The 26,202-nt window shown below is 37.3% G+C and overlaps 1 protein-coding gene across 1 annotated transcript; it reads left to right on the top strand.

Moving 5' to 3' along the window:
- The first annotated feature begins 1,935 nt into the window (after window positions 1-1,935).
- Window positions 1,936-26,074, top strand: LOC124630035 (homeobox protein goosecoid-like). Its single transcript, XM_047163741.1, has 4 exons — window positions 1,936-2,164; window positions 7,244-7,252; window positions 11,773-12,014; window positions 25,127-26,074. Exons 1-4 carry the CDS (start codon window positions 1,936-1,938, stop codon window positions 25,340-25,342), a joined length of 696 nt encoding a protein of 231 aa, XP_047019697.1. The 3' UTR covers window positions 25,343-26,074.
- Window positions 26,075-26,202: the final 128 nt, after the last annotated feature.

Here is a 26,202-nt window from a genome sequence, read left to right on the forward strand (position 1 = left end):
AACACCGTAAAGATGTTTCCGGTTCGTAAAAGTATCATATTAACTGTTCAAACATTAGATCGGAGGTTTTATCGCTGGCAGCTGGGCGACACGACTAATTACATCAATTACAGGCAAACAGAGCGGCGCTCGGGTTTCGCTCCACCTTTGTCAATATTTGGCGAGTCGCCGCGGCCGCCTCCCCCCCCGAGCGGACACTACGCAACCTCACGACCCGTCACCGTGGACATTACTCATGTACGAGCCTATCTTCATGCTTACTTTACTCACCGACTACTTTTAAATTACTTAAATCGATGAGTTACTGCTAATATTGTCATCGGCTGGGCTAATGGGAATAACTGATTACTGAAAACTACTAAAAAGATTGCTAATGTCATAATGTAATTACATACTCTTAAACATTTAATTGAACTGTTAGAGCAGTTCAGAGATTCAGTGCTTTAGTATAGTGGTTAGATACACTAAACTCAAATAATTTATAGGTTCTTAAGTATGTATTTCAAAAGTGAACTTATTTATATGTATTAAAGAAGCATGAAACTCACAATATTTATTTATGTCTTTTGGCTATAGAATTACATCTATTAACGTCCTTTAATTTATTTCACATCCCGAGCTTGACAAGACGCTTTTTTTACCCTTTATCAGTATAATAGAGACGTGTGTAAGTGTGTGAGTATTACGTATTGTTATTCGATTCTCATAAGCTGCAAAAAGGCGAACACGTCGTGAACGCCGCGGGCGCAACTTTTGACAAAACAACTTATTCAATTTGTTCGCTGTTAGGTACGACTTGTAATCCCTTATGTCTCAACAACTGTCACAAAAAGGCTGAGTCGTGATCACGTGTGCCACATCCCTCGTATGTGGGAGGTATTATACCTGTATTGCCTTTACACTGTAAGGGATTACCGCTTGTCTCTTTCTCGGGTCTAGAATAGTCATACGTGGGGAATTAGGTAGCTAGTGTTGTCAAACATATCCTGGTAATATACCGTTATTGTATTTTCTTCTTTTACTACAAAACCAACAGGTAAGAGTGGTGAATACTGATGCTATGACATCTGGGCAATACTTGTCATCATAAAAACAATTGGCTTCTAATGTAGTATACCCACTGGATCTATCTCCTATGTTCAAGTGAACTGGATAGAATATACCTAGTATGTTCAAAGTCCAGATGATGTTCTCTGTCCTGACTCTTCTATTGAGTACATGTTAAAGGATATAGCTGAATTAGCTGAACATAAACTTGCCGTCGGCTTTACTCGATATAATAGAATAAATTATATCAAGAAATTAATTTGGGTATGATCCTAGACATTCTTACATGTTACAAAATCGTAAAATAATGAAGCATTACCATAACAGTGCGCGGTCGTCAGAAGTAATTATAATTAACAACATGACCACGAGAGCAAGTTGTCGGGTATCGGCACACTGGTCGGTCCAGCGCGCGCTGCGGTGCCTGCACATACCTACGCGTTTCATTATAACAGATTACAACTTACGGAGAGGGATACACAGATTACTATTATATCAACTGTTCGGGAGCGTCGCCGTCGTATTGTCACATCCATTAAGCTGTGCTGTGGGCGGGGCCTCGCGCGCCACGCCCCTCACGCCCTGCTCACCCCACACACGGCGCGGCCGACACTCGCGCCGCGTCACTACTACTCACTAAAACGATTTGCTCGCAATCGCATCACCAGAGTATTATCCCATCATCACACTAAAAATCGACGCTTTTCCGGTTTCGATGCTTTTGGTTAATTCGGTGGTTGATTATAAGTAATTTACATATTTAATTTGGACGAAGTGTATGGATTGTATTTGAGTGGTTGGTGATGGTCTGTGGGACTGTATCGAGTAGAGTATGAGGTGTGCGGTGTACCGGTGAGCACGGTGAGCACGGTGGCGACGCAGGGCGGCATGGGCGGCGCGGGCGGCGGCTGGGCGCGCGAGGCGCCGGCGCTGCTGAGCACGGCGCTGCTGCTGGGCGGCGCGCTGCCCGAGCGCCCGGCCGCGCCGCTCTTCACCATCGACAGCATCCTGGCGCCGCGCCCGCACCCGCCGCTGCCACCGCTGCAGCTGCAGCACCTCGCGCACTCGCCGTTCCATAGAGCACATGACCTCTTTGGTACGTTTGCCAACTCATTAGGTAAACATTGACGTTATTATTTTGCTTGGGATAGGTAAAGACTAACGCGTGAAAAACGCAAACCTAAACCTAAAGAGCTCAGCTAACATTTCCCAAAAGGCTTAACTGCAGGCTATAATGCAGTGTGCACCTAGTTATATCTTCCTTTCTTTATCCGTAGGAAACGGTAGTCGATTGCAATCTGCAGTTTTCATTCCGTTTTCTTATTTGAGGTAGGGTTCATTTATAACTATTCTAGCAACCTACGCCATATATGTGAATATTTATTTTAGGTAATACTTCTTAGTTTTTCCATATTTATTTTGATAGAAACTGTTATTGCCTTTAATATTTTTCTGATCGTTGTTATTTTTTTCACTCCTTAAAAAAACGATTTGTACTTCAAAACCCACACGACATAATTGTGTAATTTCTGTTATTTAATTTGGACTGTAAAATCTTACCAGTGAAAAGTAAACATTTTAACGAGGCCCTATTTGAACTATTCAAATTTTAATTGAAAAAAGTCTGTAAACCTTATTTTTGATAGATTTTTCCAAAACAACAACAACAACCTTTATGGTAATAAGTATCATATACTTCCTTCTTGAATTCTGTTGTAAGTACATCTTTGTACCTTATAAAACCAAACAATCTATTGTATTTAATTAAAATAGACAATTTCTACATTGTAACTATGTCTTTAAAATAATAACCTATATAAAAATAGAAATATCAAATATTATTAATATTCCTCCTTTTAAAATATTTTCGCAACTAAAAACTTTGTGCTACGAGCTACAACCGTCGCGCTACGAACAATCTTGCTATGGCGTAGTTAATAGTTATTTGTTATACAAGTGTGTTTCAATAATTAGAATCCTGAGCGATAGCGAGGGAATCAAAAGAGCACAAGGTGAAAAATCTTTGCACTCGAGTGCAACACGTAACTTTTCATCCCACCTCATCGAGGAAATTACTAAATGCAAAAAAACAAAATGGCGCGCACATATGAGTATCAAATTAAAAAGAAGTAAGAACCTATTAAAGTTCATTTCTTTGACAACTCAGTTTAAAAATGAAACGAGGTTAAAAATCTATGTTAAAACAATAATACAAATTACTTAATTAATTGAATAATTATTTTAAGCAGTATTTTATTTGTTTAATATGTATTTGTATGAAAAGTCTTATCAAGATTGTCACAAATGGAGGATTGCACACGATGTTCTAAATTCAAATCACTTTGCCGCTCTAGAGGATAAAACGGCTTTTGCGCTCAGATATCAAAGGGTAAAACTACTCTTTCCGAGATGGTGGGATGAAAAGATACTTTTTTAGTATTTGAATCGCTTTTTTTTCAAAAAAGATAACATTTAGTAGATACATTTCTAAATACTAATGTACGTGTGTAATTTTACACATAATTGTAGTATAGAGACATTGGAAGTCTGAGGAAAAAAATGAAGATGTATCAACCAAAAAATATCAATGAGATTAATGAAAAAGAAAGATTTCAACGCGCGTTACTATAAAGCACTTTTACCTAATTGTTCAATTCAAAAGTTATATTTTGATGCCATTTTATAATTATTTTTAGTTGTATATAAATAATATATAAATATAAATAAGTTTATTTTTAGGTCATGTAAATATGTACATATAATTCATTATTAATTATTTTGTAAATAAGTTAATATAATATAGCGATAAAACTGGCAGATATTTTAAGTACATATTGAATATCCTAACTGTAACCAAAAAGCTCCATGAAATATATAAAAAAAACTGCTTCTTACATTTATCCAACATTCTAAAGTTTTATAAAGTGAAGTGGTCCTAAGTTAGTTTTATAAAGCAAAGTTATGTAGCCAAGTCAGTTACCAATGCCTTTCATGTGTTTCCTCCTAATCAAGTTCTACACATAATAGTGTGTAATAGCTTGTGCAAATTTTTAAAAATATAGGTATGATACCTTTCTATACAAGACGTAACTCGCATATAAGTTATTTTTTATTTATATTAACAGTTAAACAGATCCAATACTTCGGCGGGTTGCACCATTTAACTACGACGATAACTGAACCATTTTTCGGTAATCAAACCACCGATTAGTCCAATAGGTGGCAGGCACAACCCTTCACGCATTGCTAAGAATGTTCATTTCCATGCAATTTTTGACTTTATATGGTAATACGAGCTATGACGACACAGGTTTTTTACATAAAGCTGTATAATTATTCTGCTTATATTATCAACTAGCTGACCCGGCGAACTTCGTACCGCCTAATTTATTGGAGGCACATTTAGTAAGTCACAAACACATGACACAATACTTTTTTAATTTTTTCCTTATTTGCTCACCGTCTAGACCTACCCTGGACTACGACAAACATTTTAAAACCAAAATCAGCTCAATCGTCCCAGCCGTTCCCGAGTTTTAATCAGACTTTGATAGACAACAATTCATTTTTATTTATATAGATAAATTGAAAACATTTTTTTCCATCACAGCGATAAACTGTTAAAATAAAGGAATTTGTTTTTACCCCTCTCAAATTCAATAACAGCTCGGATGTATTATATAAAAGACTAGCTTCTGCCAGTGGTTTCACCCGCATCCAAATCTTTCACTCACGATGGGAACTTTTGCACAAACCCGGATAAAAAGAAGCCTATAGCATTCCTCGATAAATGGGCTATCTAACAATGAAAGATTTTTTTAAATAGGACCAGTAATTCCTGAGATAAGCGCGTTCAAACAAACAAACTCTTATGCTTTATAATTATTTAAGCTTTGATTGATTAATAAAATAGTAGAATTCATAAAAAGTGATTAGTTCAAAACCATGAATGAACATTAGAATGTCTCAGGAAATAATCGATAGTGATTTTTACCATGACTTTATGTTTTTAAATCTTTCCTTCGATGCCTTAGAGTGAAAACCTCGTAACTGAAAAAAAAACTTTCTTGGAAGAAGGAGTACGATGTCGTTTGGAGGTATTCTTCCTAGAAACGTATTAAAGGAAATTTTTATATGGGTAAAAGGCACAGAAATACTTTTCTTTTAAACGTAATTAGGTTATAGTAATATTATAATAATAATTAGCAATAGAAAACTGCATCTACGCTGACGCTGAATTATTTTACATGGTCTTACTTAAGTTGTAATGTATGTAAAATGCATAACGGAGCACGTTGATCTTGGTCCTGCGCCTGATCTCTGTCCGCGTTTATGTCGGATCTCTGTCCTATCGGTCTATGAGAGTGGAGTTATAGTGAGAGCACCTGTGTCTGCATAAATGCTGGAGCACTATAATATGTCCTGCACAGTTGCCTAATCTCCTTACATGAGAACAGCCTCCGTAGCCGACAATTGGTTAGGAGGGTCTTATCATTTCTTCTTGGACATGATGTTGTCTTCTGTTGTCTCTTCTTGCAATTGAGTAACTGTTGTTTTGAAACAGATCATTGATGGAGTTATTTGGATGAAAATGCATGACTTGATATATGACGTACATTCTTAATCCAACATGACGGCTGAACCAAGATGGTGGACCAATTGTTTTTAATGCATGCAAACATTATGTGTGAAATGAAAAGGTTTGCTGATTATAGTTCGGCCATTCAGAGAATGCGTTCCTGACACGTCGCGATTGAACTGACGACGTAACTTTGCAATGGCGTTGCAGTTACGATAAAAATATTTTTGCTGGTTGTTTACCGTTTTAACAATTGAGGAGCATTAAAACAACATTATTATATCAATAATCAATGAATGTAGTTACGTCGTCAGTTCAATCGCGACGTGTCAGGAACGCATTCTCTGAATGGCCGAACTATAATAGTTTAATGAAATGGCTGACTCCTGAAACTTTCAATTCTCATGCAAATATAATAATCGATTGAGTTACGATTTGAAATAGATAAGTCGTATGACTCAATTTATATGATATATGTAAAAGATATGATGTAGATAAGAAGTAGATTAAATAATTTGATGCTTTTAATTCTATCTTACCAAAAAAAAACTAAATAAGTATCTAATAATACGAATATATCTACGAATAATATATCCTACTATGTAGATACTTGAATCTTGCGACGGTTAATGTTTTGCTATCCAGTGTCTTGGTTTAAAGTCGTTCATATCCTAATCCTAAACAAGATCATAATTATTTGAATTTCTCATATAATAGGTACGAATAAATCAGCAAATATGCCTTCCAATACAAGTATATTATTTTGCTATAGGAGCGGATTATTCTGAATTATTTAAAGTATATCTTCAAGCTTTTTTGTAAGTTTTTACGTAGTGTAGTAGTTTTAAGATAGCTTGATGCTAATCGAAGTAATAAATTAAAATGCTATCGAACAAGGATTGACTTTCTTGGTAATCTACAGTTACTTCTTTGTACATGCATGAGACTTGTCTGCCTTATTAATTGGAATATGCCTAAGAAATTGGAATGAATTATAAAAAACATTTTTTAGAATTTTTGCAGACACCTTTTACTTAGTGAGTCTCTTTAACATGTTATCTATGGACTACTTAGGCCCATTCTTTTGTCGGTGAACTTGGGTTTTATTGATCTGGTGCCAGAAGTAATTCACATATATACTTATTTGTGAATTAATGTTTGATTTTGAATTATTTTTTCACAGTTTTTAGGCGATTCTAATATATAATGCATATTATACCTCAATATGCAATCTCAAGATCAGGATCTATTTGAGAAAAAATCCCAGTGATAGACAATGTGAAATTACAGAATACTTTATGCGTGCATGTGGGAAGTGGGCAATTCTCTCAAGAGAGGACTGGCAAAACCTCGGCCAGTAGCCAGTTAAGAAGGTACCAAATCGACTCAGCCACTAAATATATTAACAGCCAAACCTTCAAAAAATTTAGTATCATAAAGAATATTTCATTAAAACCCATGAAAAATACATGTCCATGAACTCCGAATATTTTGATGCCTACAGCAAAGATTACAAGAAACAAAAGATATCTCAAAAGCTATGTGAGGAAAATAAGGTGTCTTTTCTATTTATAAAATTCAGACTGCATGTTCCTATTTTTAGGCTATGACTAAAAGCGTTAGTTGGTCTGAATGAGTAAAAATTACTGCTGGTATTCAAAAGAATCGTGTATTACTAAAAGTTTTCTACCGTATATACTTTAGCGGTAAAGCACAAGATATCGTCGGTGAGAGCCTCGGGCTTCCCTCTCACCGCAAAGAGGGTGAAGACGGCTTATCTCAATTAAAATCTTTTTTCCATCATCCAACCGAACATTTTAAAATTTCAAAATATCCCCAGGGTTTGGTGAATCGTTGCCATAACAAAAACACACTTTTATTTTCTTTTATTTTGGATGTTTAACTAAAATCTGCTTTAAGTAAGCGTATCGAAGTATAAATATTAGATGACTTGGGTCGGATAATAAATAAAAAAGTTATGCCATATTGCAAATACTATATTCAGGATTTAGATAACTTTGCGAATATATGTGTCTGTCACCCTACCAAAGTTCCTTTTTTATTATAACACGATACGTCAGTTATTCATGTTCCGTGATTAAATACCTCCCATAAAACCTGATTAACTCTAAACTTCTGTTTATTAATACTATCAAATAGGTACTTTGACACAATAATTAATTAGAATTGCTCCCTTCGGAACCCTCTTTGAGGGTGCTTGTCAAATTAATTCACAATTAGGGGTCAAACATTAATTGCTCATACTGTCTAGTTGCAGTCGTAGGTTGCAATGATTTGCTATCTATACATATAATAAATCTGTAGAAAAGTAATTTTTGTACATTGAAGAAATTGACAAAAAAAAATAGCCAGCATTTTAAAGGATAACTAACAGAACCCATTTCCATCATTTTTGTCATTTTTGTCTGTTTGTCTGTTTATCTGTTTGTTTGTTCGCGATTCACGTAAAATCTACGAATTAAATGCAGACAATGCTTATATACAAAAACTCTACGTAACTTGGGGTATTACTTAGTTTTTGTTTCATCGAAATCGATTCACTATATCAAAAGATATGATTAATTTTGTGAATTCAAGATGTAAAATATTACGGCACGCAATCTATTTGTCAAAACTGTACATTTGAATGTTGTACTTATATTAGTTGATCGGCCTATTATTAATCTTTACACAGAAAATCACACCTTTATAAGTAACATCGGAAGAAAAAAAAAATATGAAAATTTTGTTTAGCCAAGGTTAAAGTAGCTCCATCTGTGGTAAATAAAATACATCATCAATTTGTCAAAGGAGCGAGGTGGTAAATGACAATATTACCATACATTCTTTATAGAGGATTATTATTTCAACAGATGGAGTTGTGTATTTTCCGTAATTCACCATATTTTAACACGAAGTGTAATTTTTCGATAGACATTTCAATAGTGTTTGTCAGTTTGCCGTGCCACATCAAAATCCAACTATAATTATTACCTTGATGAAAGGAAAATTAATAGTTCTCGGCCAAATTTAAAACGGTGCCATCTAAATTATTTTTTTAACATTATGTCAAAAATGATGACTTTAGTGGAACAATTAATTATCATTTAAAGTTACAGATGGAGTTCATATCAGGATTTTTTCATAAACATAGTTTAGCTATCTTCCACTAATGTGGTGGCCTTAAAACAAATTACTTTGGGTGAGTAGTATTAAGTAGACCTTAATTATTTTTTCTGATGCAAAATATGTAAACTTAATCCTAGAAGAAATGAGGATCTATCTCTCGCAAGCGCTGCTAAGCGTGAGGTAGGTAATGTTTGGATTCTGTAGCTTTAAAAACAAGCCCAGATACAAAGTGCAGACAAGAAATGGGAGCTTTCTCGATTTAATACCATACACACGTAAAATGCTTTATGCGTCTGAAAACGTACAAATTACGCGCCGCATACCAGAGACATGTTTAACCTGTGAAACCACAATAACAGTAGGAGCCAAAGCGTATGATCGCTTCATAGAGCTCTGATTGGTGACCAAGTCAGGTCTGATTTGTTCGTTCATCAGATCTTTGAAAGTGTTTCGGTGGATACTTACTGTCGTCCTGTTTACGTGTGACACAAAATATGGTATATAAACGTCCTCCGCAATAGCGAAATTTTCCCGGTGTGCGGTAGTGACGCACAGTATACAACACTTATGTTTCTTTTGATTTGCTGGCTCCACCAAGAAATGGCAAATTGCGAGCGTACATTTTGAAAATCTTGGCAAAACTGCAGGTTTCAAGTACGAACACATGAAGTGGACTCGCACAGATACGTACATTTTGCCTATTCGTGAACTAATGCAAACATTTCGGTGGAGTCCCGGCTTAGGCCACCACATTAGGCGTGCGCGATCCTCGGGCGTGTGAGTAGCGCGGGCGCCGCGCGTGCGTCGCGAGCGCGTTGCGTGAGCGTCGCGTTTTGCTGCCCTGCGGCATTTGCAGCGCGCTCGCGGCGCGCACGCGCCGCTCTCCTTGACGTTTAACTGCTAAGGCGTTTAGCGGGCGGCGGGGATAGCGGGCGAAGGGGTAAGAACGCAACTCGAGCGCCGCGTGCTCGCCGCGAGCGCGTCGCTTGCACTCTTCACACATGCCGCAGGGCAGCAAAACGCGACGTTCACGCAGCGCGCTCGCGACGCCCGCGCTACTCACACGCCCGAGGATCACGCACGCCTAATGTGGGGTCAGCCTTACCATAGTGAGTAAGTGCACAGAAAATCCCCGTCATACAAGTGTTTCTCCCCAGTAGTGAAACTATCCTACCCTATGCGCCTGCTGATGATGATGACTCATTTTATCATCCATCCAGCTATTCCCCAACTATGTTGGTGTTGGCTTCCAGTCACCGAATCTGTTTGAGTACCAATATTTTGCTTGGAGCGACTACCTATCTACCTATCTTCAATCCAGTCAACTACACAAGACGATATCCATGGTAAGACTGACAGACTTTCTGGCTTCTGATTAGTCGCAGCAGCTGCAGAAAATGTACAAATGACAGCTTTGTCAGACTCAAAGCATATAGACATAGATTATAGCTGTTTCCTGTGAAAATTACTTACGCACCATACGTAATAATTTTCCAAATTGGCTGACTAGATCCAGAGATATTCACAACGTCACAAACTTTACTTCTTTTGTTTAGATAAATGGTCACATCCACAACACAACCTTGATCAATGAATCTATGCGACTGCTAAGTGCTAATCCTAATTATACTGTCACGTGAAAGAATGCACCTACGGGATAAGTAGTATTTTGACTATTCTATATTGCCCACGCAGACGAAGTTGCGGGCAACAGCTAGTCTTCAATAATGTTCTTATTAAATTGTTAGTTGTCAGATTTTTATGTTTGTGCAATGCAATTAAGTATGTACCTACTTACTTTAGTTGCATTAAGATCTAAGTACACTACTTTTTAAAGACACTTAATTCCCAAGTTAATTGAAGAGAGTAAAAAAAATGCTTCAGGTCTCATATAACATGAAATCTACGAATAATGCCTGGGCACAATCAACATTAATTCTTTAATCTTAATCATAAATTATGAGAACAACTGATTTCTGACGTCATATTATTTAGTTCGAGTTGGAATCTTATAAAGCGAGACTATGCTTCCAGGTTGTTACGTAGTTTATAAAAATAACACAGCACGAGTATTCATTGTATTCAAAATCGATAGGGCTTAGGCGGGCGGTCGGAGGTGCTGCGGCAGCGCGTGTGGAATCCCGCCGCTAGCGCCTTAGCAACGTGCCGCCGGCCTTAAAAGCTCTTATATTCCTTTAAGAAATAATACAGTGTAATGCCTCTCACATTTCCGGCACTGTGCAAAAATATTCAATTTTTATTCGTGGTGCTAATATTTTGAACGGGTCGCTTATGGAGTGCGGCCCGGGGGAGCCATGAGGGCTCTAAGCTCAGATCTTCACGCATCGCCTACTCGAACGCGTATTAACACTGATACGTGGTGACGCTTACAATTTTTAAGTACAGATTTCTTTTAGACATATTCAAATTTAAAAAAAGGACTTGTGGATGCCATATTTACAATGATAAGTCCGAAAAATGTATTAGTATATTTCCAAGAAAATACGAAAATGAAATGTCACTACTTAAGTTCCTTTAAAATAATTATTTTTATCTATATACCAAGGTAAAACAAATTGAACTCACTTGGGAAGAGGGATCCACATCTCCATGAGATCTGATTATTTATCAATAGTTTTGTTTCATAATGATAGAGACTGTGCCTGTTTTACTCAACTTACAACCCAGTTACCGCGTTACAAGAAGACACTTGTCACACTTTCGGCAGACTAGGCAGCTACTTACTACTCCTACAATATTCCTTTCGAGACATAGAGCACAGTCAGAATCAATAATGATTAATAAGTAAACTAATATAAATTGTTTTTGCTCATTTCCGGAAAAAAGAGCAGGTTCTCAGTTTGTCGGGATATCCGAACCTAATAATACTATCCCTGAGAACCATAGCCTATATTTTATATCGATACGAGAAGCAATTGCTCCGGGACGAGGGTGAAACTGCGGTAAAACAGTTAGTCCTACAGACAGCAATAGATGATGGGATATTTTGCATGCAGGTGTGAGCGGCAGCGCGGTGTCCAACGCAGGCGGTTACGCGGGCCTATACGGTGGGTACGCGGCAGCAGCACTGGCCGGGCTCGCGGGCCCGCCGCCCAAGCGCAAACGACGGCACCGCACCATCTTCACGGAGGAGCAGCTCGAACAGCTTGAGAGCACCTTCGACAAGACCCACTACCCTGATGTAGTGCTTAGAGAACAGCTCGCCTTGCGGGTTGATTTGAAAGAAGAGAGAGTTGAGGTATGTCTTTATATCTTCATTAATTAATTTTTTGTGAGAGTTACTTAATCAAGAGACTGGTTCAAAAAACCTGGTTATAGCTAGTTGATTATATTAAACTTCTACTGATTTTTTGATGTGTTTTTGCTAAAGTAAGTCATTCATTGTGAACTAGACTAGAAAGATATGACTTTTTATCATTACCCCTAATACCTTAATTAAATAAAAACGATTTTGTTCATTTCGGAAACTATGTACACTACCAATACCAAGTAGGACGTTATTAAAAAGAATAAAAAAGTGTCAGGAGAGTGATTTAAGAAGATCGATACGATACCATTTATTTCATCAGTTAAATGTTTTGGCCACGGTTTGACTGCTTGTTTTACTCTATTCAACGAACATACCAAATTGAAATATAAAATTGTTTCACTATTTTCCTCCAAACAAAGTTAAATAGGAAATCTACTTAGTTAATAATGCCAACATAAAACCGTATTTTTATTCCTTTGTTGTATAAGGCTTCATGTTAAGTAATAAAGAGGTTTTTTACTAAGAAAGTATAAACGTTTGACACTTTCCTTTTATCGAAATCGCTGCCAAAAATATTTTTAAATTCGGTATGTTTTTTGTGGTTTTTCATGAATTATTTCACGATGGTTTTAAATTCATTTATTTATTGGATATACCTACGGTTATGTATATCAATTTGACCAGATGTTAAGAAGATAGCTTAAAAACAAAAGTTAAATCAATTACAGTAGGTACTACTGAAGCATACACCGCTTTCCTGGGTTTGAAATGAAATAATTATATTATTTCGTTTATTAATCTGATAAAGACGTGTTGTAATATAAAACATATGATTAAAAATTCATAGTCTAATTAGCTAAGTAAAATTAACAATACCGAACAAGTATCCCTTAATTCACTGCGTTTAAAAATATACAAATAGAGTTTCGCTTAATCCTTCCTTACCCTAAAAAACGCATCTGCGGCGCCCATGGGTTGGTATGTGACGCTGCCTAACAAGTGACGAGATTAACGGGGCGTAACGTTTAGTAGTAGCGAAGGGCCAACGTGTCAACAATGATGACGAGACAAGTTCTACACACCACCGTTGTGGGTGGTCGACGATTTACTATGCATCAACATCTTATTTTTTTTTCAAATTTGACGCAATTATTAAGTGCAGTTTGCTTCTGTTCTATATTTCAGTAAAGTTATTAGGAAATAAACGCGATAAAAAAGATAGCCTACTGTCTGCTATCTGAACTTTATATTAAAATTTTAATATTCTTATTATCCGAAGTAGGTATTGATCCCTGAAAATATCATAAATACATCTCTGGTCACAAAATCGGAGTGAACAATATGTACCAAATGTTGGCAGCTCGATTGCACAAGATTAGTTTGAGATCCCGTGTAAAGGTAGTAGAACACAGAGTGGTTGGTATAGAGTTGGTGATGTTGAAAGTAAGTCAGGATATGTTTGCGGGCCGGCTGCCGGCCACCGGGCAGGCTACCGGTGTTGTGTGCCGACCACTTGACGGCGTGCCACCCAGCCGGACGGCACTGTTTGCTCCGCCACTCATCTTATCCGGCCACGGACTGCGCAAATCCAAATGACATTCTGTACTTCTTAACTTTCGAAGGTCCAATGAATTCATCATCAAGTGTTTGCTCGATGTTATGTCCATGTCAATGATTCGGTTAATAGCACAGTTTGCTGGTTTTTTTTTCTATAATTTCATTAAATCTTTTAGTATCCTAGAATTGTTCCTATTGTAACTTTACAGTACGCTAAAAAAACTTTGCTATTTTTGCTAATATTAGGGAATTTCGTTTCAGTTGATTTCTTAAGCCCTTACGGCTGATATATTGATGTAGTTACTGTGAGAATCAACCAATCGTTACCGACTTTAATTTACAGTTTCTTTGTTTCACAAATATACATTTTTAATGACATATCGATGATCATTAATTGTTGGCCTTAATTGGCAAAATGAAACCCTATGTATAAACAATTTAAAAGATCAGTACGTAGAATAAATAAGTAATTTAAATAACTTGTATGGCTTGTCAGGCTGAGAGCTACGGTCTACATGTGAAATTTGCTTTAGTGTAAACTTTTTATTAAGGAATCCATAGTAAATCACCGCGGGCGGGTAGAGTTTTCAACCGAGTAGAATTTTGCCTCAGGGCAAATAAAAAGGGACGCCCGACGCGGGTGAGACGGGAGCCGCGAAAATTAATCTGAGTTAATTAAATTTGATTTATTTATGCTGCCCCGGTCGGAGCGAAGGGAACGATAAAAGCACAACAATACGACTAATGAGGGTCACTTTTACGGCTTTTTCCCGGATAACAGAGTTTTTTTCCGATTTGCGTAACTTACAACTTCGGTAATCAACCAAAGTTATTCTTTATGCGAAGCTGCTGTTTTCATTTATCACTGGCCAGATTTAATTTGTTGAAGGATAAGTTGTTTTCAAATTCAAACTTTTTACAATGAAGTCATAGATGTGCCGAGTAGCAATTGTTTCGTCTGAATAATATTGATACCAGCGAATTAACCAACATTTAAATAGAAACAATGATATATTTTAGTCAAAGTTGTTGCTAGGTTACTCCTTGTGTAATTAGATAAATAGCATGCGCTTTTGTCCGGATTTATTTATTTGGAAATGGAAATCGATAGAGATATCAATTAAAAATTCTACATCGAGGTTAGGTATGTCAGGCTGAATGGGTAGTTACATAGGTAGATCATATTTAATTTAAAACTAACGTTCACAATAGCTTAGACCAGTTTTGTTAGTAGAGTATATTTTGTTATTTCTTTATCATAATAAAGAATATAAATATGGGAGTATTTGTGATCAAGTTTAAATCAAGTGCACAACAATGATCAATTACGAATGTTACTGTGTTATTAATATCACTACGTATTTATGTAGCCTTAAACCTTGTATGTATTTATTAACTTTTCACACGAAGTCTTTTTATTTAAGCTTTTACTTTCACTGCGATTGTTTGTAGGGAGGTAACCTACTTAAAGTCTAATAAAAGTAAAGTTACTTACCATATACCTACCTACCAATTGATGAAATAAAAAAGAAATTCAACATTTTCTAAAGCAATTGAAAATCGTTGAATAGATAAAATAACATCGCACAAAGAATAAAAGCTAACTCTGAAAAGCGCGATTCATCATTAAAACAACTATAACAACATATTATTGTGCAATATTGTATACCGAGTATGTGTTGTGTGTCGGTACAATGTGCTCGCAGATACAACAAAAGTGTGAGTTGTTGAGGCAATACACTCATTTCGTTGTTGCCCCTGTTATTTGCGGAGCGGCAATTGGAAATTGCATTATTAAAACGCTTTTGTTTAGGCATCACAACACTTGCTCGAAATCGAGCGCTCGCGCGCCGCTTTGTTTCTGTTTTTGATTCGGCGTTTTTTTTTTTTTTTTTTTTTGTTTCCACCATTAATTGATGCAGTGAACTGGGCAAGTTTTAAATATTTCAACGTTACAATAGAAAACCTCGGGCAATTCTAGCCATGAGAATAGTTAAGGAGCGATCATCACTCATCAGTTAGATAGATAGATTATGCTTTATTGTACACCAAGAAAAAAGAAAATTTAAAACACAGGACATAACAATACACAAAGAAGAGTACAAATGGCGGTCTTATCGCTAATCAGCAATTTCGGATGGATGGAAATGGAATGGAACTACTGCTTGCCGTTAATGAGATTCAGCCAGTAGGCAGACAAATAGTTTATATGGGGTCTCGTTGGCACGTCGAGGCTTTGGGCGGCGGCGACCTCTCGCGTCCGGCCCTGGTTCAGGCCATGGTCCGGGGCGAGAGGGAATGGGATGCCGTCGCCTCCTTCTGCGAAGCGGTCATGCTCGAGAAGGAGGAGGCGGAACGCCAGAGAGTTCGCACCTCTCATCCCGGCCACCGCGCTGGACCAGGTAGACACCATGGGCGCCGGGTGTCGCGAGATGACTCCCGGCCACCGTAGGCGTGGGTCTGTGGGCGGTGAGTTCGGGTGGCTCATCGTCCCTCTGTCTACTTAGACGACAGACCCGTGTCGACGGCGCGCGTTGTTCCACGCGCTCCTCAAAGAGATGTCAGCAACCCCAGCGGGGCCCAGCAGGGCCAAGGCCTGCCGGGGCTGCGGGTTGTTCGAAAGAGATACCGCGGCCCTGGTACACAAAAGGCCTATGACGGAACACGACGGTTTTTAGTCAGTAAGAGTCTGACACTCCTTCTCCGCTGCTAGCCCACAGCGGGAGGGGTCATTTGATGATTTTTGACGTGGTTAAAAAAAAAAAAAGGGTCTCGTTGGCACTTTGAAACCTAAGAAACGACCGCATTTAACAGCATTTTTATTTAACCACATAGGTATTTAAAAAGAATTTTAAATAGGCGCATAATCAGTCCTAAGACACAATATTCCTACTAATATTTTAGTTAGTCCCGTAGTCTTTCTAATATTAAAATTAGAAAGCATAGTTCATGAGGAATTGTGTTTTCATCCAACCTTGGTTGACTTGACATTATTCCGCAAGGTTTGTTGAAGAAAAACTCTATGTCAATATTGTAAGAAGAATGGCGGCTGAGCAAACGAAAAGACAACGAAGGGTGGTTTGCAATCTTCCACTGTACCGTAGACGTACAACTCTTTACACAAATTAATTATTAAGTGAGGTGTAATCTAGTTGTCTCCGAAGAGTGCTCGCGGAGCCGCCGCTGCTGTCGCCGCGGGCAATGTTGATCTTACGCTGCCACTGTCTGATTAACTGAATGGCTTATATTCACTTATAACTCCGAGATTTATGTTTTCTGACGATATTCATAATTAAACCATAATAATACGCCCCACACAATTTGCTGTTTCCATTATAATAATATTAGTTGCTTTATCTTGTATGTTCATGAGTCTTCGCACTTCGATTTAGTCTATTGTAGCCGTGTCGCGTAGTAGCCACGTAGCTGCTGCGTAGTATTGGCGTAGTCTCGGCGTAGCCCTTACGTAGCAGCTGCGTAGGCCTATGGTAATTTATCGTTTTTCTGTGCAGACGTTATAATATTTCGATAGAATTAGCAGTATTTTTTTTGAAAGTCATATTTATGTTGTTTTGGCAGCCTTGCCATAGTAACAGAAATTATTGTTAATTATTGTATTTTGTATATACGTAACTGATTTAATTATAACTAAATAAATATTGTAAAAACAGTTTCTGGCTCTGATAAGCTTAAAAAGCTGATAAATATTGAACAATTCAAATAAGTAAATCGAGTGTATCCTTATAAGCAAATGTAGAAAATATCAGATTTTTTTTTCTTGTATTTTGTTTAAATTTGATGCATATATTCCATAAACATATTTATGGATAATATAATATAGTGTCTAGCGAGGAAAATAAAAATTGAAAATCCTTTCTTAGAAAGATTTTTTTTTTTAATGCAGTTCGTCGACATAAGATTCTGCGATAATTTGTATGAAAGTAAAAGATCCAGCATTCGCAATGATATTGACGTAGTGTCGCTCGTGTGCGAGCAGATGACACAAATGGAAGAACATCCCTACACAGCGATGAACAAGAAAAAGTGGGCGTGACGCTCCGCCCAGCGGGGCCCGGCCACGCTTTCTTGTGATCTGCAGCCTCCCCCCGGCAGGACTTATCTCCTAATAGGTAGCTACAATAAAACAGATACGCTAGCAATGTGTTACTAAGTAATAAAGCGCCGCCATTTTGTCCTGTGCTTCCGTGTCGCCTGAAAGCAATAACGCCTTTATGAGCTGAGCAGCGATCCGGCATCAAGTGATCAAAGAGCTCGTCCTGTTTCATTTTACGCTTGTTGCTCTTCTTTCATTGTCAAACGAAACAGTGATAACACAATCTTTCAATTCTTTTTGTAGGTACCGTGTACCTTGGCTGTTCAAATAACTCGTGTACCTATTTGTCGAGGTTCGTTAATATAATATACGTTTTTGATTCTAAATAGTTGTTAATTTACAGAACAGTTTTATACAGTAACAAAAAATATTACTTCATTTATATACAATCACCCTTTCAAAAGTTTTCATTGTTTTTCAAATCCTTTTAGTAAAACTAGGGACACTTAGTTTTGAAACACTTTGACGCGTGCAAGAAACATAAGTTTTACATCAGGCGCCGCTAGCACACAAGCTGAATAATAAGCGTTTACTAAATAAAATTTAATTATTCATTAAGCTGTACCGACTCATCGTCGGTGTCATCCAATATGGAAGCTATTTACTATGTCACACAAAATATATGAAATCTAGTATCAAAATTAAAACCCTTCTGAATCCATAAATGGATTAGTAGAATAGAATAGAACAACATTCTGACTTCATGAAGAGTAAAGTACAAACATTGACGTTTCCATGCTTAAGCTTTCCTTCTCTAGACCCAAAAAATCACAATTCCCTTAAAACTTGTATTCAAAACACTTTTCCTCCTATCGTTAAGCCAACAATCCATATGTTTTAATACAGATACAACATGATTAATCGTAATTATAATTTAACCCATAACGTTAAATATTATAATTAAAATAAACGATTTAACGCATAAAAGGCTCCCTAAAACTAGTTATCAATTAACTGATTATTTTGCGCTCGTTGAATGTAACAGTGCGGTCACATCAGCGAGTGAAGTATCACTCTATTATTTATAGACGCGTTCGATACGCAATACAAATTATTGTTTTCAAAGTATAACGTTTAGGGGAGCGTTGTTTGCAGAACGACCCTCTGGGACTCCCCACGGGCTAGCGCGGCTCAACGAATTTCACATTTACTTATGAAGCTTTAAGTGTTATTTTGTAAGGCTATCGCTGGGATGAAATACTTTTTCGCTTTGCAAAGGTATTGTGGTACTATTAAAGCAATCTTTTGACAATTGAATTTCGGTTCGAGTGGCGCCCACAGCGCAGTTACGACTTTACGGCACAGAGCGATAGCATGGGTGTTTGCGTGCGGTAATTGATACAAAGTGACAGACACGAGGGGATACTTTTTCAGCCTCCGGCCGTGGAGAGGAGTAATGTTTTGACATCAACCGAAAAGAGATGGGTGTGATTTGAAGTGCCCTTTGTGGAATTATAGTCGCGGATGGCGTCTTTAATATTGACTAATGCATTTCGTTGATAATGGGGAAATGGAATACGACAGGTGCGAGGGCTTTAACGATGCTTGGGATTAAAAAAATAATGAATTTTATTAGTCTGTTTGATGTTACTCTGCAATTGTTTGATGTAAATCTACCGGTGCTCGATGTGTTATATTTAACTGGCTACAGGTCTACTAACTGTAAACTTTTAATGAATTGGACAGAGCGAAAAGGGTGGAAATGAGAATTATATTTACCTAGTGCTAAGCTCCGTTCTATTGTAAGGTTTGGAAATAATTTAGAGCGTAAACCCGGAGCATGAAGATTCCTTACCATAATTAATTTAAAACATATTGTTATTTTGAAACATCTTCTTTACTTTTGAATTGATTAAAAACAACGGCTTTGTCTAAGAACTATCTAATATCTAGAACTTATGCGCGAGCGTCTACTTACCTAGATATGCAAATTAAATCGACATTAAAGTATCAAGGGCGGATCAGGCGGTCCATTAATAAATCAGTTCGCTAAAACCGTAATTGTAATCTCAAACAAGGTGGAGGGAGCGCGGTGTTTGTTCTAACAACATTATTACAATAAGTTTGGGTTCGGTTCGCCGCCGCTCCGCCGCGCCGCCGCCGTGCCGCGCCCGCCTCGCGCTGCGCCCGTCGCGATCCCATCCGCGCAGTTCACACGATGTAAGCGGTGCCGTGGTTCACCGTTGCAAACCTTAAACATACATTACATATTTATATTTTATAGCATCATGCACCGCTTGCAGTATTTTTGCGGTCAACCTTCATTCGCCAATAAATACATGAGTTTGGTAAAGTCACACAGAAAGCTATGAACGAATGATTTATTTGTCTAAATCTTCCTTAGCTATGGTTTACTGTGTAGTACAGTGAAGCTCTAGTCTCTAGTTCCTATTCAATCCAACACGATTGATCATTCCATTAACTACTCACTTATCTGATTCCGATTAAATGTATCTATTAGTGAAGTCGGTAAAGTGCGACTGGTAATAGGAAGACTACTAACAGTTTGCCACACATGCCCCTATTATATTTGCGGGGGGTAAATCTATACTTACTGTTAGTTCTTATCTTTTTAGGTACTGTAAGCAAAGGCCTATTAGTTTTTAAAACTCGTGAAACTGATTTGATCTGCATTGTTCATATAGTTTTCCTTGACAGAATTTGCCATTTTCTGAAAATTGGTTTATCCTCGTTCAAAATACCAGAAAATATTTGAGTCTGTTGTTATTTTTAGGATTTTCATCAAAATTATCTAGCTTTAATAGACGTTTTTACCGTCCTATGAATACGAATTTATACTTTGGAATATAATAAAAGTTTTACTTTACCCACAGTCTTTGAATGTTTTCATTGTATAATTCGTAAAATTAATCTTGTTATCACTTTAATTCCAAACGTTTAATATAAATCTCATTATTTCAATTGGTGGTAACTTACCAAAGCCCTTTTATTATATTCGTATCTTACGTTAGAAAAATAATCTACGGGCGAGTACATTATGTTAAATTGGTAAGGTTTTCCTACAATTTCGAATCGATACTCACGTAGAATATAAATTACCTATGTAATTTTTAATATTTCTTGCTAGGTATAAATAATCTATATATATAAAAATGAAACCCGCTTTCCTTTGTCACGACATAACATGAAAACGGCTTGACCGATTTGATAATTAGGGGGGAGGTAGCCGGGGAAAAGGTTTTAGGATAGTTTTTGTCACCATCCGGCTACGGGATGCGAAACCGCGGGCGAAAGCAAGTAAATATATAAATAGCTTGGATTCTGTTATTATATATGTAGGTATATAAACATCGATGTTAAAAATAGCATGTATTCTGAAGGTATATTCGTCTCTTAACTGGTGACGTGTCATTGGGCGATTTCGTTAGAAGCCACTTTCAAAATCATCGAGTGTCTCTATCTATGGCTTGAGAAAAATGTCATGATGGCAATATGTGTGTAGTGTTGGTGGTGTAATGTAACACCCGGGTGCGTGTGATGTGATGAGTCTCACATGTTTATGCAGTATGCAATGTGGCCAATACATATAATATTGTTTTTATTACTATGCTTGGAAATAAGTTTTATGTATATTAAAGTATATCTCAAATACAACAACAAGCTATGTTTCTTTAAATTATATACTATGTAATATCGGTAACGGTGAAAGTTGAAGTAAGCTTTCATATAAAAATTATTACGTATGGCGCCGAAGAATTGATTTTTATTACATTTTAGGCAATATGACTTATTTAAATTATTTTCAACGCCGGATTTTCGGCTTTACAATTAACAATATCTCTTAGAACTGCACCGTCTATAACTAGTTATATTGCCTGCGAGGTGTCTTGCTCAATGCTAGTGCTGGGGTGCACGGGGAGGGCGTCGAGGCGTGGTGCACACGCCGCGGGCTGCGCCCCGCCCTGCCGTCTCATCTGTTTGTCTTCCCACACGACATATTCTGCCAAGCCACAGTGTACACTCATCACCGACTACCACTAAAACTTGTACATTCAGCTACAATTTATATTATTTATTTCTTTTATCAGGCACCTAAGGCCCATAGAAAATACGTAAATATTAAAACACTAGCTTCTGCCAGCGACTTCGTCCGCGTTAGATTCGGACTTTGTGCAAAGAGAGGAAGAAATAATAATGACCAGGCTATCCAGTTATCTAAATCTATGCGTACCTATTAGTACTACCTATTAGTAGCCTATTACTACTTAGCTTTAACCACTAAGGCTGCACACGCGACGGAAGCTTAAAAAATGGAGTAACTTCTCCCGTTTTCCCAACATTTCCCTTCACTGCTCTGCTCCTATTGATCGTAGCGTGATGAAAAGTATCCTATAACCTACCCAGGTGTATGAAGAATAATTGTACCAAGTTTCGTTAAAATTCGTCAAGTAGTTTTTGTTTCCATAACGAACATACAGACATTTTTGGCATCAGTATCGATCACTAATCACCCCCTTACAGATATTTTGAAAATATATTTAATGTACAGAATTGACCTCTCTACAGATTTATTATAAGTATAGATTAAATCATACACGAATAAGTTTGAAATAAAATATTATGAACCGAGAAATAGGTACGTTGAGGCGATATGCGAATGATTATTGACTACAAGTGACGGATCGACCCGTCACTTGTAGTCAATAGTCATATCAATCCGGATTCGTAAATTGTAAGTTACTCTTTATGTTATTTAAACTGGCAGTCGACCCTAACGTAGTTAGGTAGGCAAAGTAGGAAAAGGCTAGACAGATGACGATTTATACATATGGTAAGTTATACTTACTGTATTTTTATGTATTCGTACCTACTTGATTATGCAGTTCAGGCACGATCATGAATTTCATAATGGAACGATACTTGTGATACAGTCACGCAAATACTTAGTTTACATGCATAATTAAATCGATAACCAAGATGACATTTAAATTAAATAATACACATACAAACAATGCAACGTTTATATGATGTAGGTAAATTACCTACAAATGCCTACAATTAGCTGTGACCTGTTCCTGAAAACTAAATATCTGAGTCAATTAAAAACCCAATCAGTGATCTGTGCGTAGTTATTGGTGACTCTACATAAGTAAGCATCAACATTTAAATGTTTCATCTAGTTATGATAACGTTATAACCCGGTAGTTAGCTTCAATACAATGTTTGTGTTCAACAGAATGAACATTACCGGCAAAATTACCGCATTGATATTATGCATGCATGATGCCAGTACGCTGCAGCACTGGCATACAATAGAATTTGGGAATTCTCCACGCTCTCAATGGAATTAAAACAATGGGGAATATCAAACTTCTCATGTAAGCTATGACTATAAGCCTCCGAGTTTCCGCTTCGCTTAATGAAGCTAATCTATTTTAATCTAGGTGTAGCCACATTAACAATGGCTTTGGTTTTAGTTGCTATACTGTAACCAAAGTATTCATATTGTTATAGTGTAATCATAATCACTGATGCAAAGTGATTCTATGAAATCTAAAAATAAGATCGACTATTTTGAAGATATACCTAGCAAAAACGAGTGAGACTTAGGGTTTTCTTAGAAACGAAGTTTAGCTGTGTGAAGAAGTGCTGTTTTCTTAGGATTATTATAGATAAAGATATTCTTATAGACTAAAAGCATTTAAACTGCTCAAATAAGTATCGCTTAACAAATTATTATTACTATGTATGTTCTGCACCAAAATATAGCAGCTTCAAAAATAAATATCGACTATTGTCCATTCCCTGAGTGTATATCACACAAACGGATAAGTACCTAACGCACTTAACGCTGTGCAGAGAACAGGGGAACTTTTATTGCGAAAAATGAACTCATCGGCTGCAATGAAAACAGCAAACGAGTTAAACCAAACACAATCAGCAGTACACAAAAGAACATCGGGCTAATCTTGTTGTGGGTGAGGAATGACAAAGGAGTCGGGTGCGAACTCCACGAGCGAGTGTAAGGAGTCGGAGCCCCGGAGTCTGGCGGTGGCAGCGGCCATATTTGCCGCTCGAGTGGCGCCCAATGAGCAGGGCGCGGGCGGACGACACCAAAACCCCGTCACTCTTTCATCGAAAGTTAATGGGACCTTTGTCGGCCGCCGACCGACTCTTGTAATGCAATTAACTCCGACAATGGTGCTATCGTTAACGAATTAATTTTAAAGGTTCCTACTGAATAAGCTCAGGGTGCCCCTTTTAAAATGTAGATTTACTGTTTGGTACTCGTGTATTATCCTTTGAGGGATCACTTTGTTTCTTTAGATGTTTTTTTATGATTATTTTTATGAAATTATTAGGCTAGTTATTTGTTACGAATATTTTATTAGGTATTTATTAACTTTAAGACAGACTTGTTAATTAATATCTTATTAATATACTGACGTAACACCTGTCCGCAAGATTTGAAATATGTTGAGACTTAGGTACTTTATTTTTGACGTTAAAATTAATTTTCTACGAATTTTATGTTTATCTGAAGAATTATTTAAATATCATTGGTTTATGAAATGTTATGAGAATTCGTTTCGCTACGCCTGCGTTTACACGCATGATCGTTTTGTAATAAATAGTTCTATTATACTCACCTATTTAAATTGATATTCAACATCAATGAACGGCAATGTTGTAAAAGAGATGAGATTGGTGGAAGGCCGGTCCAGTGTTGTGACGGCGAGGTGCTACAATGGGCTGGCCAGCCGGCCAGGCGGCGACCACCCGCAGTCTGGGAACATCTCGCACTTGTGCCGACCCACTCGTCTGGAAGTGAGCCAGCCCTTCTCTACCGGGAAATATCAATGATACCTCAACAACAATGCTAGCTTTACGTTTTTTTTACTATTATGCAGTTCAGTAGCTCAACCAATGTTTGCTACAAAATTGGGTCGTTCCAATTGTCCGTAGATAACACAGTGTAACTTGGTATAACAATCAATTGATCTACGCGATTTGGTACGGATATGTTGATGGGTTCGTATTTAGCTACCGTTCTCAATAGCTCAATATGTAAGAATCCTTTGAGTTATGATATCATACCGTGTATTTGAGTCTTTGTCCTCAAAGTAGAAAAAAGATTTTCATTCAATTTCTGAACCCACACAAAAACAGATTTAGATAATACCTTCCTACGCATAAGTCTAAAATAAGTTGATAGACTTCGTAGAGGTTATAAGTACTTAGTCATTCAATATTAGTATTTTGGATCGCGAAAGGCCATCAGTTGCATATTGAAGTACCTACATATTGTGCTGTTTAATTTAGGTGTCATCGTAGTGCTACGTCAAAGTGGGTTCACTTGACAAAAATTTTATAGGTACCTATAGGTAACCACTCACAATGCGTGCTAAAGTGTTATGGTACACTAAATTTTTCTGGCGCAATTATTGAACTTTCGTTTTGTTGTCAGGTCTGGTTCAAGAATCGTCGAGCGAAATGGCGCAAGCAGAAACGCGAGGAGCAGGAGCGGCTTCGTAAGCTGCAGGAGGAGCGAGCATGCGGCCGGGCTCCGCTGCTGGCGCGGCCGCCGCTCTCGCCGGCGCACTCACCCGCGCACGCGCCACCAGCGCCCCCCACGCCGCGCCCCTACTCCGACGACTCTGACTCCGACCTAGAAGTCGCCTAAATACTAAACCACCACCTAACGGAACATTCGCGGGCTAATGTTTCTATAGACTAATTAACGATGTACTTTTCAGTAGACAAGTGTTTAAAGGTGCAATTTCAAGTGTTTTCAGTCCTTCTAAACTCAGTGCGAGAACGACAGTGAACTATGGTGTTGTGAAACTAATAATTCGGACTGGCAGTTATTTAAAACGTGAATGAATTATATGTAACTCAACTTACTTGCCTATACATAGGAGAATTATAACTTATCGCGTATTAAGAATGTATAATGTTTAGAAGTTAATATATTACGTGTATATTATGTATGGTACCATAGGTAGAATCAGTGCTTCGAAATCCTCTTGGAAACACATTTTCTTTTACTCTAGATGAACTTTCAATTATAATGTAGATGTATTGCACACATAACTACGATAATTTGCGATCTATCCCTTGATGTTCTTATCTAACTGATATAGTAAAGAAATAAAAATATATCCCGTTCTGAAAATCTAAATAAATGTTTAGCAACGTGTATTCTGAAGATGTAAAGATAGGTTATCTGACAAAAAACAGATTTGCTTTCTTATTTGTTACAATACGTTCCTTAGAATCAAATAGTTGATACTCCCCAGCTTCTGGAGAAACCAAGATTACTTTCATACTTCTTACTTTTAACTAAGCATTTATTCTTTTCAAATGTATAGATACACAATATGCATTATTGTATTATTTTGGTGTAAAGTGTAAGTGATATTATTTGAATCCGCACATTGTATATTACCGATTAATCAAGAATGTTACATGTTGTTTTATAGGTGCAACAAATTAGGAAATCTTGACTATGCTTATTGAAATAGTACTTACGTGCTTAACGTA

The sequence above is a fragment of the Helicoverpa zea genome, chromosome 4 (assembly GCF_022581195.2).
Source record: "Helicoverpa zea isolate HzStark_Cry1AcR chromosome 4, ilHelZeax1.1, whole genome shotgun sequence".
Taxonomy (NCBI): Eukaryota; Metazoa; Arthropoda; class Insecta; order Lepidoptera; family Noctuidae; genus Helicoverpa; species Helicoverpa zea.